Source organism: Phalacrocorax carbo, chromosome 7, assembly GCF_963921805.1.
Source record: "Phalacrocorax carbo chromosome 7, bPhaCar2.1, whole genome shotgun sequence".
NCBI classification, from domain to species: Eukaryota; Metazoa; Chordata; class Aves; order Suliformes; family Phalacrocoracidae; genus Phalacrocorax; species Phalacrocorax carbo.
Genome location: NC_087519.1, coordinates 37,567,897 through 37,584,087, shown reverse-complemented (window position 1 = coordinate 37,584,087; position 16,191 = coordinate 37,567,897). Strand labels below are relative to the sequence as shown.

The 16,191-nt window shown below is 58.5% G+C and overlaps 1 protein-coding gene across 1 annotated transcript; it reads left to right on the top strand.

Annotated features, from left to right (window-relative positions):
- The first annotated feature begins 4,942 nt into the window (after window positions 1–4,942).
- LOC135314218 (mucin-4-like) lies at window positions 4,943–16,178 on the top strand. The gene is given in 32 exon segments (XM_064455877.1): window positions 4,943–5,239; window positions 5,330–5,978; window positions 6,335–6,474; window positions 6,681–6,762; window positions 6,765–6,841; window positions 6,923–6,994; window positions 6,996–7,079; window positions 7,262–7,392; window positions 7,625–7,692; window positions 7,695–7,712; window positions 8,023–8,199; window positions 8,300–8,443; window positions 8,537–8,656; window positions 8,869–9,071; window positions 9,798–9,876; window positions 10,121–10,291; window positions 10,484–10,585; window positions 10,791–11,027; window positions 11,342–11,476; window positions 11,575–11,753; window positions 11,877–12,036; window positions 12,133–12,231; window positions 12,822–13,004; window positions 13,095–13,168; window positions 13,503–13,567; window positions 13,843–14,039; window positions 14,257–14,340; window positions 14,343–14,421; window positions 14,508–14,675; window positions 15,525–15,562; window positions 15,648–15,745; window positions 15,936–16,178. Coding segments are annotated over 32 exon segments (4,653 nt in total).
- The last annotated feature ends 13 nt before the right edge of the window (window positions 16,179–16,191 follow it).

Here is a 16,191-nt window from a genome sequence, read left to right as displayed (position 1 = left end):
AGTTGTCAATGAAGCAAGGAAGGCACAACACATTCACTGACTTATTTCCCTCGCTTAAACGATCACAGAGTGGGACTGGGCCCTGTGAAGAAGCAAATGTGTGTTTGTTGCAGTAGCACTACTGAGTCCCTTTGCACAGCCAGGTGTGCCGGGCCAGTGTCCCTGGTGGAAGGTGACCTGCAACCCAGGGCAAGGCCAGGCCCTGCTGCCCATGTGGGAACAAAACCCTCGGCCAGGCTTGTGTGGGCGTTTGCTGCGATGGCACAGATAACCCCAGCACACAGATCCCTAGCAGTGATGCCAGGAGGGGGCACGGGCCAGGGTTAGCACGTGGGACCCCAAGGCAGCAGCGGGTGGCTGCTCCTTCCTTCTTCCTCCTTGGCGGTGAGCCCGCCCCTGCCAAGGGTTATCAGCTGCTTGACCGAGCATAGCAGGGACCCAGCAGCAAATGGGTGAATGTGGGGGTGCAGGGCCTGGGGCTGACCCACCCCTCCCAGAGCTGCTGGGGACCCCTGTCCCCACTTGCTACCCCAGGACCTTTGGGCCAGGTGACTGCAGCCCATCGTGTGCTCCCCAGGGATTGGGGACCCCAACCTTGGGGTGTCAACCATGGGGTAACCCTGGGAAGGTCCTTAAAACTGCCCATGGCAAAGATGGGTGTCCCCCAGCATCAGCAGGTCCCCAGAACTGCGACACAGCCACCTCCATGGTGGGCTGCGAGGACGTGGAGCCGTCAGTACCCCAGACAGGGCACGTGGTGCCCTTGTTCCCCCACCCAGGGGAGTGCTCACCAACGGAGCCACCCTGTTGCGTTGCTCACCTGGGACAGGGAGAGCCACAGCCCCGTCCCTGCTGCTGAGGAAGTGCTATGGGCTGCTGGGGCCAGTGGCTGCTCTGGAACTGGGGGCTCTGGGGGCTCTCGGTGTTGCCAGGTAAGTGCTGGTGTTGTCCGTACTGCTGCTGGTCTGACTGGGTGGCCAATACCATCTGGGCGATAGGTGATGGGTGATGGGCTGTGAACAACTCTAGCTGCTGAAGCACTGTAAGTTTTGAACCCAAGTGCCTGGCAGGGGTTTGCCCCCATCTCTGCGTGCTGGTGCCACAGCCTCAGCATGGTCCCCTAACCGTGGCAGGGGAAGGTGGAGGGGGACTGTGAGTCAAATGGGGACCCTCGCCCATGGAGAAGGTACTTGTCTTGCTCTCACTATTGGTTCAGCTGCGTGTGCTGGGGTGGGGACTAGCCCTAAGGGGGCACCTTTCCTCCCACAGCAGGGAGAAAGGATGGGAGTGATGGGGACCACGGGCTGTTTATTTTTTCCCCTGCCCGGCCCTCACCAATATGCTCTGCTGCCAGTACAAGCCAGGGAGACAGGGGAGCAGCCCCTTGCCCCTGCACTGGCCCTGGCAGAGGCGGGAAGCATGTCCTCTGGGGCCAACAGCACAAGTGCCGAGCTGCGTCAGGACCTGGGCACGTGCCAGGTGCTCCCCACCACTGTGGCCACTCAGCTGGAGCACCCCTCTCTCACCAGCAGGACCACCTCCATGGGCAGCCGTGGCTCAGGTAAGGCTGGCAGGCAGCTGGCTGTGGGCAGGTTCTTGCCTGCTGGGGCTGCAGCAGGGTTGATCCAGCTGGGGCTGCCTCATCTCTCCCCACAGGCAGCCTGGTGCCGCAGGTGACGGCAAGAGCGCAGGTCCCAGCCAGGGCCAGGGGTGAGCAGGGGGGGCCTCCCAGCGTGGCAGCTGTCCCCGGGGGTCCAGCAACGTAAGGCAGCCTCCAGGCAGGAGCAGGGCCTGGCATGTTCTCTCCAGGCACTGCTAGCCACCCAGCCGGCGTCTTGCCAGTTCCCACCACTGGTCAGCGCAGGCAGCTTCCCTCCCTCGTGCCAATGGGGGATGCGGTGGGTCTTGTCATGGGGGGTGGTGGTGCTGGGCCAGACTCAGGCGCATCGTCCCCAGCTCCAGGTGTCCCTGCTGTAATGGGGACAAGCAAACCATCATCAAACAGCAGCACCACTTCCAAACAGGCTGCGGAAGTGTCTCTGAAGAGCATCCCTGCAGACCCAGTCCTGGAAACAACTGTCCGTGTGCAAGGGGGGACCACGCCAAGCCACCCATGAGTGCTGCTGGTGCACTGAGAGGTGTCCCCCCAGCACCAGGCAGAGGTCTGTCCCTGCCGGTGGCACACATCCCAGCTGCTCAGCCAGTGCCAGGGACAAAAGTATCTTCCTCAGTGACTGGCAAATTGACTGATGCCAATGAGTTGGTGTGGCTGGGTGATGCTGTCACTGCAGAGGGGACACCAGGGACAATGTGGCCCACAGTGCCATCATTACCCCAGAATGAGCACAGTACAGGGATGTCACCCCCCAGCACCAGCAAGACCTCTGCTGAGCCACAGGCAACTGCCATGCTCCCATCCCAGGAGATCATGCCAGGGCTGGACAAGGCCACCTCACCTCCAGACACAGCAGCCACTATCTCTCAGGACATGGGTAGCCCCATGAAGCTGGCCACTGGCCTCCCTGTGAGTCTCCCCCATGCAGCCACAGAGGGAGCCAGGATGGTAGCGCCAGCATCTGCAGACCCCCCAAGTGCAGCCTCTGCAAAGATCACCTTTTCTTCTGCCACCCTTGGCATCAGCGAGGCTACAGAACCAGGGCCACATGCCTTATCCAACGCCACCCACAGCACCTTGTAGGACCACCCTGTGGCCTCTGCTCAGCCACCTCTAGCCTTTTCGCCCCAGCTCCCTGGTGGTGCTGTGCCAGGTGTAGGAGAGTCACCTCCCCACAGCCACAGCGCAGCCCCCAGCATTGCTGGAGATAGGCTGCCTGGAGCCAACACTGTTTCTTACCTCCAGGCCACCACACCAGCTCTGGGTACACCAGCTGTGGCAATGGATGTCACCACTGAAAAGCATGTCCTCACTGCATCGTTCCCAGCTCTGGGAAGCACCATCACTGAGCTGGTGTCCATCAGGAGCGAGTCCAGTGCCAGAGCCATAGCAGGCGCTGCTCCCCCAGAGACCAAGGCCACCCCAGTGGGGCTCAGCATGAGGCTGTCCCTCCAAGCAGCTCCTGATGGTCCTAGTGGTCTCTCTGGGGCCCACTGCAGACTCCATGGGGTCTCTGCTCCCCCGGACCCCCTTAGTAGGTCCTGGGGCCACCACAGCAGATGTGGCTGCAGGTGGATCCTCTTCAGCCAGACTGAGTGTGGCCACATCCTTGTCCTTCATGGGCACTGGTGGTGCAAAGCCAGATGGGGCTCCTCAAGCCACTGCTGCACCAGCATCTTCTCTCGGTGCATATGGCACCAGGACTGGGCCAACTGCCCATCCATCCTCCTTGCTAATGAGCAACGCTCCAGTTAGTGAAGCAGGGATAGGAACAGCATCACTGGCCAGTGGCAATGCCACCACGATGCTGTGGGACACTGCAGCCACCCTGGCTGTGCCTGATGCATCTCCCAGCCTCAGCCAGCCTGGCCCCACTGCAGGCTCAGCACCCCCAGGAGTTGGTGTCACCCCTGGACCTGCACCAGCCTCACCACTCCAGGCTTGATCCCAACACAAGGCAGCCCTGGGGGCAGAGGTGGGGTCACCCAGTGCTGCACCAGGCACAGGCATGGCTCTGCCAGGCACCCCAGGGGTACCCAGAACAGCCAGCGTCCCTGTGGCATCGCAAGCAGGCATCCCCCCTCTCCCGGAAGGCAGTGTTTCTGCAGAGATGGCTCTGGGGGTGTCCCCATCCAGCATCCCCCAAGAGATGGCAGCAGGCATGTCCCAACTCTCCCCAGGCACCCCACTGCCAGCAATGGGTGCTTCTGGTGAACCCCTCCCTGATGGCAGCACCATGGAGCAAGCAGTGGGGATGGCATCCCTGGAGGTGGGCACAGTGGAGAACCCAGGTGCCAGTGCAGTGGGGCCGGCTCCCAGCCACATGCTCACCACCACCAGGCCATCACCAGAGCCAGCTGCCCAAGGGACTGATGTGCCCAAAACCAGGCCCCCAGCAGATCTGCCTACCCTGGCTCCCAGGGGCGGGCAGGCAGCCCTGCCAGCCATGGCTAACCCCAGCCCAGCACTAGCCACTGCCAGCCCCTTCCCCCACACTCCCACTGGCAAGACACCCCAGCCCATGACACCACCACCCCACAAAAACACAGCCATGGAGGGTGACAGGGGCAGGTTCCAGATGGCAGCACCACACAGCCAGCTCTGGGCTCAAACCCAGTTGAAAACACAAGGGTGGGTGCCATGAGAGGTACCCCCCACAATGGTGACACTGGCCTGGGGACAACCCCACTGGCGTCACCCCCTGCACAGCTGCATCAGACCACAGCTATCACTCTGCTGAGCCCACCACAGACATGGACACTGACATGGACTTGGGCATGGACTTGGGCATGGACACAGCTTCTCCCACCATGGGGAGCAGGACTGCAGGACTGCTCCTGGGGTTGCCCATTCCTATAACTGGGCTGGCTGAGCTAGGCACCAGTGATGACACCCTGTCGGCACACTCTTCCCCGGACAGCAAAAGCCCTATAGCAGTGGCCATCATGGCTATGGTGTCACCCACAGCTCTGGAGCCAGTTAGAATACCTTCCACTGGCCTCATTCACAGCACTGCTGAGCCAGATGTCAGGGTGTCTCTTCTTGTCCCCGGGAACATCTATCTGGTGGTGGCCGCAACCTGTCATCCCCAGCATCGCTGTCACTGGTACAGCAGCAGGAACAGGTGATGTCAGTCTCAACAGGGTCACAACATCCCCCTCTGCTGTCCTCAGCAGTGCATCCACTCCACACAGCCCCCATGTCACCCCAAGGCTATCCCCTGAGGCCACCGATAGCACCCACGACCCAGCCTTGAGGGCTTTCAGCCCAGTCACTGACGACAAGCCCATGGCTGTTGCCCACACAAACACATGGGAGACTACAGCCATGTCCTGGTCAGATGCCAGGAGTACCATCCCCCAGGTGGACACCACCCCCTCTGAGAGCAGTGTTGAGTGGGCAGCACCCCCAGCCAGCACCAACAGCACCCATATGCCTATCTCCACCACCACCAGCACCAGCCCAGCAACCACACCAGCTGCCAGTGTGTTCCTCAGCAACACCATCCTGCCAGCCACCTCAGCCAGCAAGGAGACCTTCATGGTGGCTGGGGCCACCACAGCCATGCCACCTGCCACAGTGAAGGCCGCCAGCGCCAGCACCAGCAGTGTCCTGTCCTTTACTGTAACGCACAATGAGGCAGGCAAAGGCGGGCGACCTGTCCTATCCCCATCAGCACATACCCCCTTGATGAAGACAACTGCTGGGTTCTAGGGTATCCTCAGTCCCAGCCCTGCCATTGAGGTCCCTGGTTCACCCCTCCCCAGCCTACACAGCCCAGTGGAGGAGCCAGCAACATCCCCCCTGTCCCTGCTTGGTGCTGGTGCAACTGGGGAGCTGGCACCCAGACAGAACCGCCCCGAGCCAGCAACAGGCACTTCTGTGGCCATCAGCAACTGTGCTGTGGGACAGGCAGCAAGCACAACACCTCCCGCCTTCTGGACACCTGACTGGGGGGAGAAAACAGCCATTGCTGCAGGCAGCACCATGGCTATCACTGCAGGCAGTATCACAGCCATCACTGCAGGCAGCACCACAGCCATCACTGCAGGCAGCACCACAGCCATCACCGCAGGCAGTATCACAGCCATCGTGGCCGGCAGCACCACAGCCATCACTGCAGGCAGTACCATGGCTGATGCACCCACAGCCCCAGTAAGCCCAGCCAAGGAGGCAGGAGATCTCCCAGACCCAGGTATTGTGGCACCAGAGAGACCACCAGCCACCACCAGCCCTGCCACCTCCCCGGCTTCTGCGTTTGGGACACAGAGGGGACCAACCACAGCAGCAAGCACATCTGCCCACACCACCACTGGACACAGAAATCCTGCCCCTGAGCCCCGACCCACCCACGGACTTATCAGTAAGTAGATTTTCTTCTTTCCAAAGCAAAGAGCAGGAAGGGGTTGTCAGCCAACCAAGCACTGTGATGACTGAGGGTATGGCCTGGCCCAGGGTGACTCATCTGTATTGCACATTGGGCTGCCAGATTCATGGGGAACAGTGAAATAGGACATCTGAGAGCATCCTATTCCAAATTAAAAGCTGGGTTAAAAATTGGGTTACAAGTCATCAGAGCGCTGGTCTGGCGGGGGGCGGGGGGGGGAGTGCAGGCACAGCATCTCAGCAGCAAGCAGGTGAGTTTGTCCTGGCTACAGGAAGAATGTAGCAGACTTTAATGATTTTTCACCTTTTTAATTGATCTCCCGCTCATGTCAGTGCTGGCGGCCTTGCTCTCCCCCTTCGGCACAGAGGGAGGGGACCTATAGTGTGTCCAGAGGACAGTGGATTTTAACTCCCCCCTGTTCAAGCCAGAGATTGGATTCCCCTTTGGGAAGTCACTGCAGGATGTTCTCTATGTGAGTTCCTTCCTTGCCAACCACATAAGGGATGTGCAGCTTTTTTGGTAGAAAAAAAATCAACATGAAATGGAGCAGAAACTGAATTTCATCTGAATGTTAAATTTTTGCAATTTAAAATGGCTGGTTTCTTCTCACCCATGGAGGCTAAAAGCCATCCTAGGAGCTGCCTAGGATGTCAGCAAATAATGAGTTATTTTGGTTAGTTTACAGATAACGGACAGATAATTTTTCCACCCACGGACAACTATGTCCCCTCCAACCCCAACCCACCTCCCTGGGGCTTCAGCCCCAGGTTTTGCCAATGGTGGCTGCCTTTTGGGACGACGCAGATTTCTCCCAGGGTGTCGGCACCACCTGGTACCAGGTCAGGGTCACCAAAGATGATGTCCTGCAAGACCCCAGCTCCCAGCTCACACATTTAACCCTCTCTCTTGCCAACCAGCAGGAGTACTCCACCCTCAGCTCTACCCGAGATGCCCTTGTCCATGACGTGGAAGCAAAGATTGAGAAATACCTGGAAAACCCCCTATATAGCAAAATAGACCTTAAAGGTGATGTGGGAGAAGGCTCCGGCGTACCTGTCCCAGCAGGATGACACTCGGGTGAGCAGTGGGGGACCCAGGTGGTAGAGGTGGCTGTCACCAATGATGGCTGGAGCAGGGCTGGACTGCTGGTTTCCTGCAGCTTGATGCAGGCATTTCGGGTCTCACTGCCTCAGTCTGCACTGTGGGAAGAGCAGGGGAGGCTTAGGGCATGCTAAGGGTGTGCCCTGGGTTTTTTCCAGACAAGTACCTACCAGGCAGTCCTCACCACTGATGGGAATCAATCCTTTGACCTGCTGCTCTACCAGGATGGCAGGATGTGGTGGGACCACACCAAGCTGGCTATGAGCAACGTGTTGATTGACTTCTGCAGGTTCTGTGTGCATGTGTGGCTGCGTTTTCGGTCAGCAGGGATTTCTCCCAGGCTATGTTGGTCCCACGGGGGATGTTATCCCCAGGAGAGCTCAGCTCCCACCCTGGGAGCAGCCCTGTCCCATTTAACCCTCTCACCCACTAACTGCAGCAGTTCCCACCCCAGCTGCTCTATGGGGAGCAGAGGAGGGTTGTGCTGGGGGGGTGACACCAAACCTCCTCTCCCCACACAGCGGTGATGGCTATGCCCAAAATAATGAGCTGACTCAAAAGCCACCAGCTGTCAAGTACAGACCCAACCAGACAGCAGCACTGGCACCGGTACAGCACTGGGGAGCCCTCAGGGTGGATGGGGATGGAGGGAGCCGTGTGCTCCACACTAGGAGCATGTCCCCAGTGTGCATCCCTGTGAGGCGATGGGTCAGTGAAGCCACTGGTCAAGGGCTGGCCACCGAGAGCAGAGCATGGGTGTCCTGTGTCCTGCTGTGGCTTGCCACAGCCACGTCAGCTCTAGAGGGAGCCTGGAGACCTTGTGTGAGGTCAATGGCCAGGGACAGTTGTCCCACAGGACCCCCCTCAGCACAAGGTGAGACCCTGGCTGAGCTGTGCTGTTCTCCGGTTGCTCCCCCAGATGTGCGCGGACCGTGGACATACAGGCTGGACAGTATCTCCCGGGTGAACTATAGGCTGCGGTGCCTGGCGTGGTTGGACACTGAACCAGCTCTGGCCACCTGGAACAGCCAGCTGCCACCATGCCCCTGCTCCCAGCCCCAGGCAGAGCTGGACCCCTGCTACCGCCAGAGCAGAGGTGCCAAGCTTGGCCCTTCAAGACCAGCTGTGGGGTTGGGGGACAGCAGGGGGTCCCCTCCTGCTCTGGGGATGGCCATGATTCCTCCACACCATTTCAGGCCCAGCGGACACCTCTGTGAGGATGCTGTATACCGGGTCCCCCAGCCTGGCCAGAGCCAGGGTGTGGTGTCTGTTCCAAGATGGAAGCTTGCTCGAAGGCTGGCAGGAGAGAGCATGTAGCCTCCCCATCCACCCAGCCACTGGTAAGTGGCCACCAGCACTCCCTCGCCTTGAAACACCCTGACCACAGAGCACTCTGGAGGCGCAATGGGGACCCCTACTGCCTTCCTCCACAGACAAGGAGCTGGAGGCTTTCAACTGGTGCCGCCAGTGTGTGGACAAGCCCCTGTTCTGTGCCAGGTTTGCTGAGAAGAGACCAAGGGTCAGCTGCGAGAGGTACATGCCGCCCACGCTTGGTGAGTCCCCAGGGCTCTACCTCCTCCATGCCTAGGTACTGAGTGGGTGGCACGGCTGTATGCAGGCCCCATGCATTAACCACACTTTGCAGCATCCTGGTGGGGATTGCTAAGCACAGCACAGCACCAGGGACTGCTCTCCTCTGTGCAAGAACACCAGCATTTGCTTTTCTTCCTCCCCCCAAAACGGCTCTGTCTCCTTTGGACCCTAGCTGGTACCTTTGGGGTCCCCCACATCACCACCCTGGATGGACTCACCTACACCTTCAATGGGCTCAGAGACTTTGTCCTGCTGCTGGCCAGCAATACCCAGACCAACTTTGTGCTGCATGGGTGCACAGCCCAAACCAGAATGGCCCGGGCCACCAACTTCATGGCCTCTGCTGCTCAGTACATCTCTGCCACCACCATAACAGTGAGTAGGACTGACCTGGGTATCACTTTGAGTTTCTAATGGAAGAGACCCCTCTGGCAGGTTGGTCATTGCCTCTGCATCACCTATAAGTGGCTGGGACCAGAGGAGCATCCTCTCTCCTCTTCCTGCCTTCTCCCATGAACCCAGCAAAGTCCTAATAGTGGTGGATTGGACTAAGACTAGTGAGACACACCTCTAACAGCTCTTACAAGCTGGCCAGCATGGCCTGGAGCTCTGCAGGAACATGGTCTGCTCCATCCTCTTCATTGCACACCCTTCACCCCAACAACCATTCTCCTCCAGACACCTTAGCACAAGCACATATTCTTCCTTGCTTTGCAGAATTGCTCCCCACACCCGTTTCAGTAAGCAAAACCTCTTGGTGTCATGAGAAGTAGCTGCTGAGCAGCATGAGGAGGGGACTCAGAGCCTGGAGCCCACCAGCACAGCTGTCCATGCTGCCATGGTCAGCCAAGTAGTGGTAGTGGCCTGTGTGTGCCCCATGCCAGCAGTGGCAGGGGGTATCTTGCTGTCCTCTTCTGTACAACCATCAAAGCTGCTTTATCGTGTGTTTGCTGGGGTAAAGAACACGCCAGCATGGCCCCTGGGGCTGAACCTCTCTGCCAGGGTTGGAGGAGGACATGGTTTAGCTCGAGTGTCCCCAGCATGGCGGGATGGCAGGAACAGATGAGCAGAGGGACTGACTGGTACATCTGTGATTTGCAGGTTGAGTGAAACTTGGGGAGCCAGGGTGACATCCAAGTCCTCCTGAACAATGAAACCATCCAGTTTTCCTATTCCCAAGGTGAACAGGATGTGCTGTTAAATGCTAAATATATGTGGGGGGGATGAGGGCTGTCCCCGTCCCACAAGGACCAGACCTGCCCAGCACAAGGGCAGCCATCCTAAGCACCATCAAACATCTCCAACCTGCACCCTGTCTCTGACTCGGCCAGGGTGGACGGGGAGTGCTCCCCTCCCCATATTCAAGGGCATTGTTTCAGACCCCAGCCTTGCATGGACTCTCCCTCTGTGCTCTCCTCTTGCAGACACAGGCACCAAGGTGTACTACAACCCTGGTGTCTTGCTGGTCAACACCTCCTCTGTTACGGCTGTCTTTGATGGGCCCATCGCCATCTCCATCTCGGCTGCCTCCAGGATCCTCAGCGTGGTCTGCAACCTGCCCAACTGGTACCACAACAGAACCAAGGGCCTCCTGGGTGAGGATTTCTGGCACTGCTGCACAGCCAGGGTGCAAAGTCCACTTCCCACCCTGAAGCAGGCTGGAAAATGCTGGGGGACCATGCTTGTGAGGGCAGGGACGCCTTATGTCTAAACTAAACACCAGCCAGTGCCAGAGAAGAGGTCAGCCCTGGCATGGGTGACTGTAGTCCTCTGGTGTTGCTCACCAGGTGTGTGGGACCATGACCCTGCAGATGACTTCCACATGCCTAATGGTACCAGCATCCCTGTGAACAGCAGCAAGGAGGAGATATACAGCTACGGGATGACCTGTAAGTTCGGGCTCGGGATCCACCTTGATGATCCCCGTACTCCTGCACCTTCTGACCATACTTTGGCTGTAGACATTTACACTTGCCAGAGCAAAAGTGATGCCAGGGAAGGCCTTTGATCTCCTCATTGCTCCATGAAAATGAGCCCTAAAATATAACAAAACTTAAAAACCCAAGCCCATACTCATGGTGTGCTCTCTTGCAGGGGCTGTTGGAGAGCACAGCCTGTTTGCTCAGCCTCTGGACTCAGTGGTAATGAACTTCACACTCATCTTCTTGGCTCATCTGTGGCAGGAGAGTGAAAGCCAGTACCAGGTGGCAGCCTCGCAGTGCCACGGCAGCAAGGAGTGCATCTACGACTCACTGAGCACAGAGGATGTGGCCCTGAGCCTGGCCACGCAGGGCCTCGCAGCTGACTTCCAGCAGAAGCAGGCAGTACTCAGTAAGTGGAGCAGATCCTCACCTCCAAGAGGGCATGGCTTGGGTAACCAGGCAGTGCTCTGATCCCTCTCTGGGCTCTCCTGCTCCATGTGAGGCAGAAGAGAAGTCACCAGGTTCTCAGAGTTGCATTGCCCAGCTGGCTGATCTCCAAGTCTGGGAGGTGCCACCATGCTGTGCAACGCAAGGGCCTTTTTGGTGGACAGTCATGGCAGCATGTGCCTGGGGTCCCATTTTCACCAGGAGGGACTCAGAGCCAAGGGGTGCCAAGGCCATGTAGCAAACAACCACCTATGTGCTGGGCTGCTCTTTCCTCAGACACCTTCTCTCCCATCATCACTGGTGATGCGTCACTCACTGCCTTCAGGACAGAAAGGGTCAGGAGGCAGTACCATGCCACGGGGGTGGGTGCATGCTTTGTCCCACACTTCTCGCCGGAGCTCAACATATCGGGTAAGGAAGGAGAGATGGGGCAACTGGGATGGGGAACACTGGCCACCCAGCCCCTCTCCTCTGCTACCTCGTCTAACTCCCACCTCTCTCCCTGGCAGAGCGCGGCATGTTGACGTGGGAGCCCCATGGGACAGCCCCGCTCACCATCAGCCTGGAGGCTGTTGGGTCCAACAACCTTTCCACCCTCCTCCAGCTCCACTTCACCCTTTGCAGCTGCAGCAGGAGGGAGGAGTGTGACTAAAGTGACACCATCACTCTTGGGGGGTCGTCCGTGCAGGTAGTATGCCGGAAAGCTCCTCTGGTGCCACATCATGCCTGTCCCCACGCCAGCTGTGCTGGCTGTCTTTTCTGTCCACCCATCCTCATGTCCCTTAAGCCAGTGTCACTGTCCCCTTCCCAGCTGGTAGCCTGCATGTGTGAGGACGGCTACTTGGGTGCCTTCTGCCAGGACCCTCCGGACCCCTGTGCCCAGGGGTGCTTCCCTGGCGTGGGCTGTGACTCACATACCGGCTGTGGCCCCTGCCCAGCCGGCCTGACCAGCAATGGGCGGCACTGCTCAGGTGACAAGGGCTTGTCATGGCCACTGGGAACTCAGGGCACCTGCGGAACCCCAGCTGAGATATTTCTCCCGGCACCATGCTGCATTTCCTCAGCAGATATCAATGAGTGCACGCAGGGGATGGTGTGTCCAGGGAATGACACCTGCACCAACACGGTGGGCAGCTACACCTGCTCCTGCCCAGCCGGTGAAGAGGGTGAGCACAGGCACCCTGGCAGGCAAGGTCCTCATCCCCACCATCCCCAGCCCTTGGTGGAGGAGGGCTCCCATGGCACCCAAACTGGCTGGAGAGGAGAGGAGGGGGGAGCTGGCTGAGGTCTGCACCCAGGCCCTTGCTGTCCTTAACAGAAGGGACCAGAGTCCAGTTGCCCCTTGTGCTCCCATTAATCCGCCAGGAAAGGAAACTTTTCCCATGCAATTTTTCTCTTTGAGAAAGAAAAAAAAATCTCATCCCATCAAAGTTCAAATGCACATGCAGAAGCTGGGGGTCTAAAATCAAATCCTGTTTTCAAATGGCTGTGGTGGGGTTGGGGTGATGGTTTTTGCTCCTGTTCTAATGCAGCAGGCTGGGATTTCACAAGGGCAGAAGGCTTCATCTGGGAGGGCAGGGTGCATGGCCTTTTCTTGAGAATCTGAACTTATACTAAAAGTCCTAACACATAAAAAAACACCCCAAAACTTGGAAGAAAGGCATTACAGAGCTAGTGAGAATAGATCAGTGCACTAGGGGTCTGCTTCTGCACCCAGGCTCATCCCTCCACCTGACCTGGCCTCCCTGTCCTGCAGGTGAGGGGCCAGGCTGTGGCTCAGCCTGTGGCTCCTGCTCCTGCCCCAAGAGCTTCTGCAGCAACAGGGGACGCTGCCACCTGCACCCCATCACCTGCACCCCTGCCTGCACCTGCCCCCCAGCTTTCACTGACCAGCACTGCCTGGTGGCAGAGGGCGATTTTCAGCTGCTGCCTAGTGCAGGTGGGTGCCTGTGCCCTGTGGGGGTGAACACCAATGCTTCTTGCCCTGGTTCTGGGATGTCAGAGCCACTGCTGTGACTTCCCCCAGCAGGTCTCCCCCAGAGAAGGATCCAGCTGCGGGTCAGGACATTGCAAAACGCCACTGCCGGCGAAGTCAACAGCACTGTACGTCACCAGAGGGGATGGGCTTGGGGCAGGGGAAGCACTGGCACACCAGGAAGCAATGGCAGCTTGGGGTGCCCATGCCTCTGCCCACCTCCCTCCCACAGGATCCCCACGGATCCCCAGGGATCCAGAGGATCTGCAGAGCTGGAGAGAGGCAGCGACAACCGCCTGATGCTGGCTGCAGCCATTGCCATGTGCCAGGTCCCCAGCATGTCAACGAAAGGCCAAAGCAGCCCTTGGGGCTCAGCCATGGTGCCCACGTCGCACTTCAGTTTCTCCCTGCGCTGGTGCCGTCCTGTTCTCCCCTAACGCCCTCCCACTCTCCCTGCCACAGGTCTCGGCCATCCTGGGCACCCTGGAGGTAAAGGCTTTCCAGAGCAACAACAACATCACCCAGACGTGAGTCAGCTGCGGTGGGAGCTGGTGGGGCAGGGCTGGGCATAGGGCCACAAGGTTTGGGTCACAAAGGGCATTTTCCCCAACGCCAGAGTCTGTTTTTCCAGGCCTGATGCTGATAAACCCTTGGAGACACAAGCCTCACAGCACCTTCCATATCCTGCCTTATTCCTCCTTTACCACCCCCCAAATGGGGAAACTAAGGCATGGTGAGTCCTGATCACTCTGAGATGCAGCAGTGGCTCTGCCAGCAGTCCCATTGTTTCCCTGCAGGACAGATGGGGGGATGGCTTCACCTTCGTGGTGGTGTCTGTGTTCAGCTATGACAGCCATGGCACTGTCATCCAGTTCCTGAATGAGAAGTTGCTGGGAGCAATCACCAGTGCCTTCAACAGGTGGCAGGGGTGGCAGGAGGCAGATGCATGCCTCCTCTTCCAGCACCTGCACTGGGGCAACATCACTGACCTGGTGAAGTGTGAGTTGCTCCCAGGGCCAAGCCAGGGAGCCCAAGAGGAGGACCCCTCTGTCCCCATTGTCTCCATCACCCTGTGTGCCCTGGGGTTCAGGTAACACCTGTTGGGGAGGCGGTGGGCAGCGTCCCCATCCCAGGTACTGATCCCGCTCAGGGAGACATGGGGAAGTATCAAGGGGTGATGCTGCCACGTGGCCAAACCCGTGCTGTCCATCCCCAGTGACAGTGGCTGAGCAGAGGCTCTATTTCCCCTGCGATCTCTATGGCTACAAAGGCTACCAGCTCCACTACGCAGGGACCATCGGCTTTGCATCTCCCCTTGCAAGATGGGCTACTGCCAGCATGGTGGCCAGTGCCAGCACCTGCCTGAGGGGCCCACGTGCAGGTAGCAGTGGTGCTGGGGATGGATAAGGCCACCAGGCACAGCTGCGTCTCTCCACAGCATCACTGCTCCTCCCTCCCCATCTACAGCTGTCTCCCCTTCTCCATCTTCTCCCCTGCGGGCTCCCAATGCGAACAACTGGCTGTCAGCCTTGCTGCCTTGCTTGGCATTTTGGTGGGAGCCCTGGCTCTGCTCTGCCTCCTGCTCATCACTGCCTGCCTGGCCTCGCACGTCTGCCACCAGTACCAGCACCAGGGGTAAGCCATGGGCTGAACCCACACAGGGATGGATGCTGCGGGTGCAGCAGGGGATGGAGGTTGGACGTCAGAAAGTGCTTTGCTCATGGAAAAATCTATCTCTGGTAAGTCCACCATTAGTGGGACCCATCTGGCCCAGGCAGGGGGAGCTGCCCTGCAGAAAGGGCTAAGCCAGGTGGTCTTTTAGCATCTTCCAGCCCCTTTTCCAACCATCTGCTGCTCATGAGTGCGATAACGTCAGCAGGTTGAACATTACCTTCCCTTTTCCTCCATGTCAAGGAATATTTGCATTTCTTCCTCATCTCACCTAGCGCTTGGTTACAGATGGGCTTTCTATTTAATTTTAATTTGAATACCGTCCAAACGATTTCCACTGCAATTCACATTTCTCTGGAAGGAGCAAGAAAAAGGCAGTTGCAAGATTGGACCTTGCTCTCCTGCAGAGCAGGGGTTAGCAGATGGCTGAAAAGGTGCAAGGCTGGGGTGGAAGCACTGGCATCTCCTTACCTCCCCCCTAGCCCTTGGTCCTGGTGTGGCATCTGTGCTCAGGGAAAGTTCAGCACCCCAAGTCCCCCATGCTTGTCGGAGCTGTGTCCTGCCCTTGCTTCCAGCTCCCTGCTGGCCCTGGAGCCAGGGTTGGCCAGGAAGTGCCTCTGTTCAATCGCACTTGTGGTAAGGCAAGAAATTATGTGTGCACAGCAACTGGGGCTTTTCTTCCTCTCATAGCCTCATCTTGCCCCCACACTCAATCACTGCTCCCCAGTCCCAACCAACCCAGGTGCCATGACCAGGCAGGGGTTTTCCCAGCCCCCTCGACATGTTATCCCCTTTCTGTTCCCCATCTCCTAGGGCCAAGGAGACCTTCTGGAGCCCACAGCCTTTCTCCTGTAAGTACATCCCTGTGAAACTCCCCCATCCCAGCTCTGTTTCACCCTAGACTTCTTCAAGCTCTGCTCATCTTCCCTGCTCCAGTACTGACCGTGGCAGGAGAGTGGGCTGAGTCCACCCCCTCCCAGTCCCCAGAAAGGCATTGGGAACCACAGCTCCAGGCCATCGACCCCTCAGTCCAGGTCTGCCCAGGCGCTATTGTTCCTGTGGGGTATCATGGTAGGGGATCGTGGGCTGGGGACTGATGTTCTAGCCCCGAGCTTCAGAGATGCTCAGGAGCCATGCCTTGTCTGTGCCGCTGTCTGAGCTTGTTGCAAAGAGCAGAGCCCATGCAGTGCCAACAGCATAGCATGGGCTGTCGCTCCTTTACAGATAAGGATCCAAAGACCTCATGTCAGGCCTCCGCGCCTGGACCCCAGCAGCCTTATCCCGCCACCGGTCCTGCCCCAGCGCCTCTTGGCTTGCAGAGGAGCCAGCCGCTGCTGCAGGCCCCACTACACACTCTCAGGGACCCCAGCAATGGGCACCTGTGTGGAGGCAGAGGACAGGCAGCTGCCCTTTGGGTCTGGTCTTTGTGGGAAGATTCACTCTGGAGGAGGTGGGTTTTTTAAATGAAAAATGTGTTTCT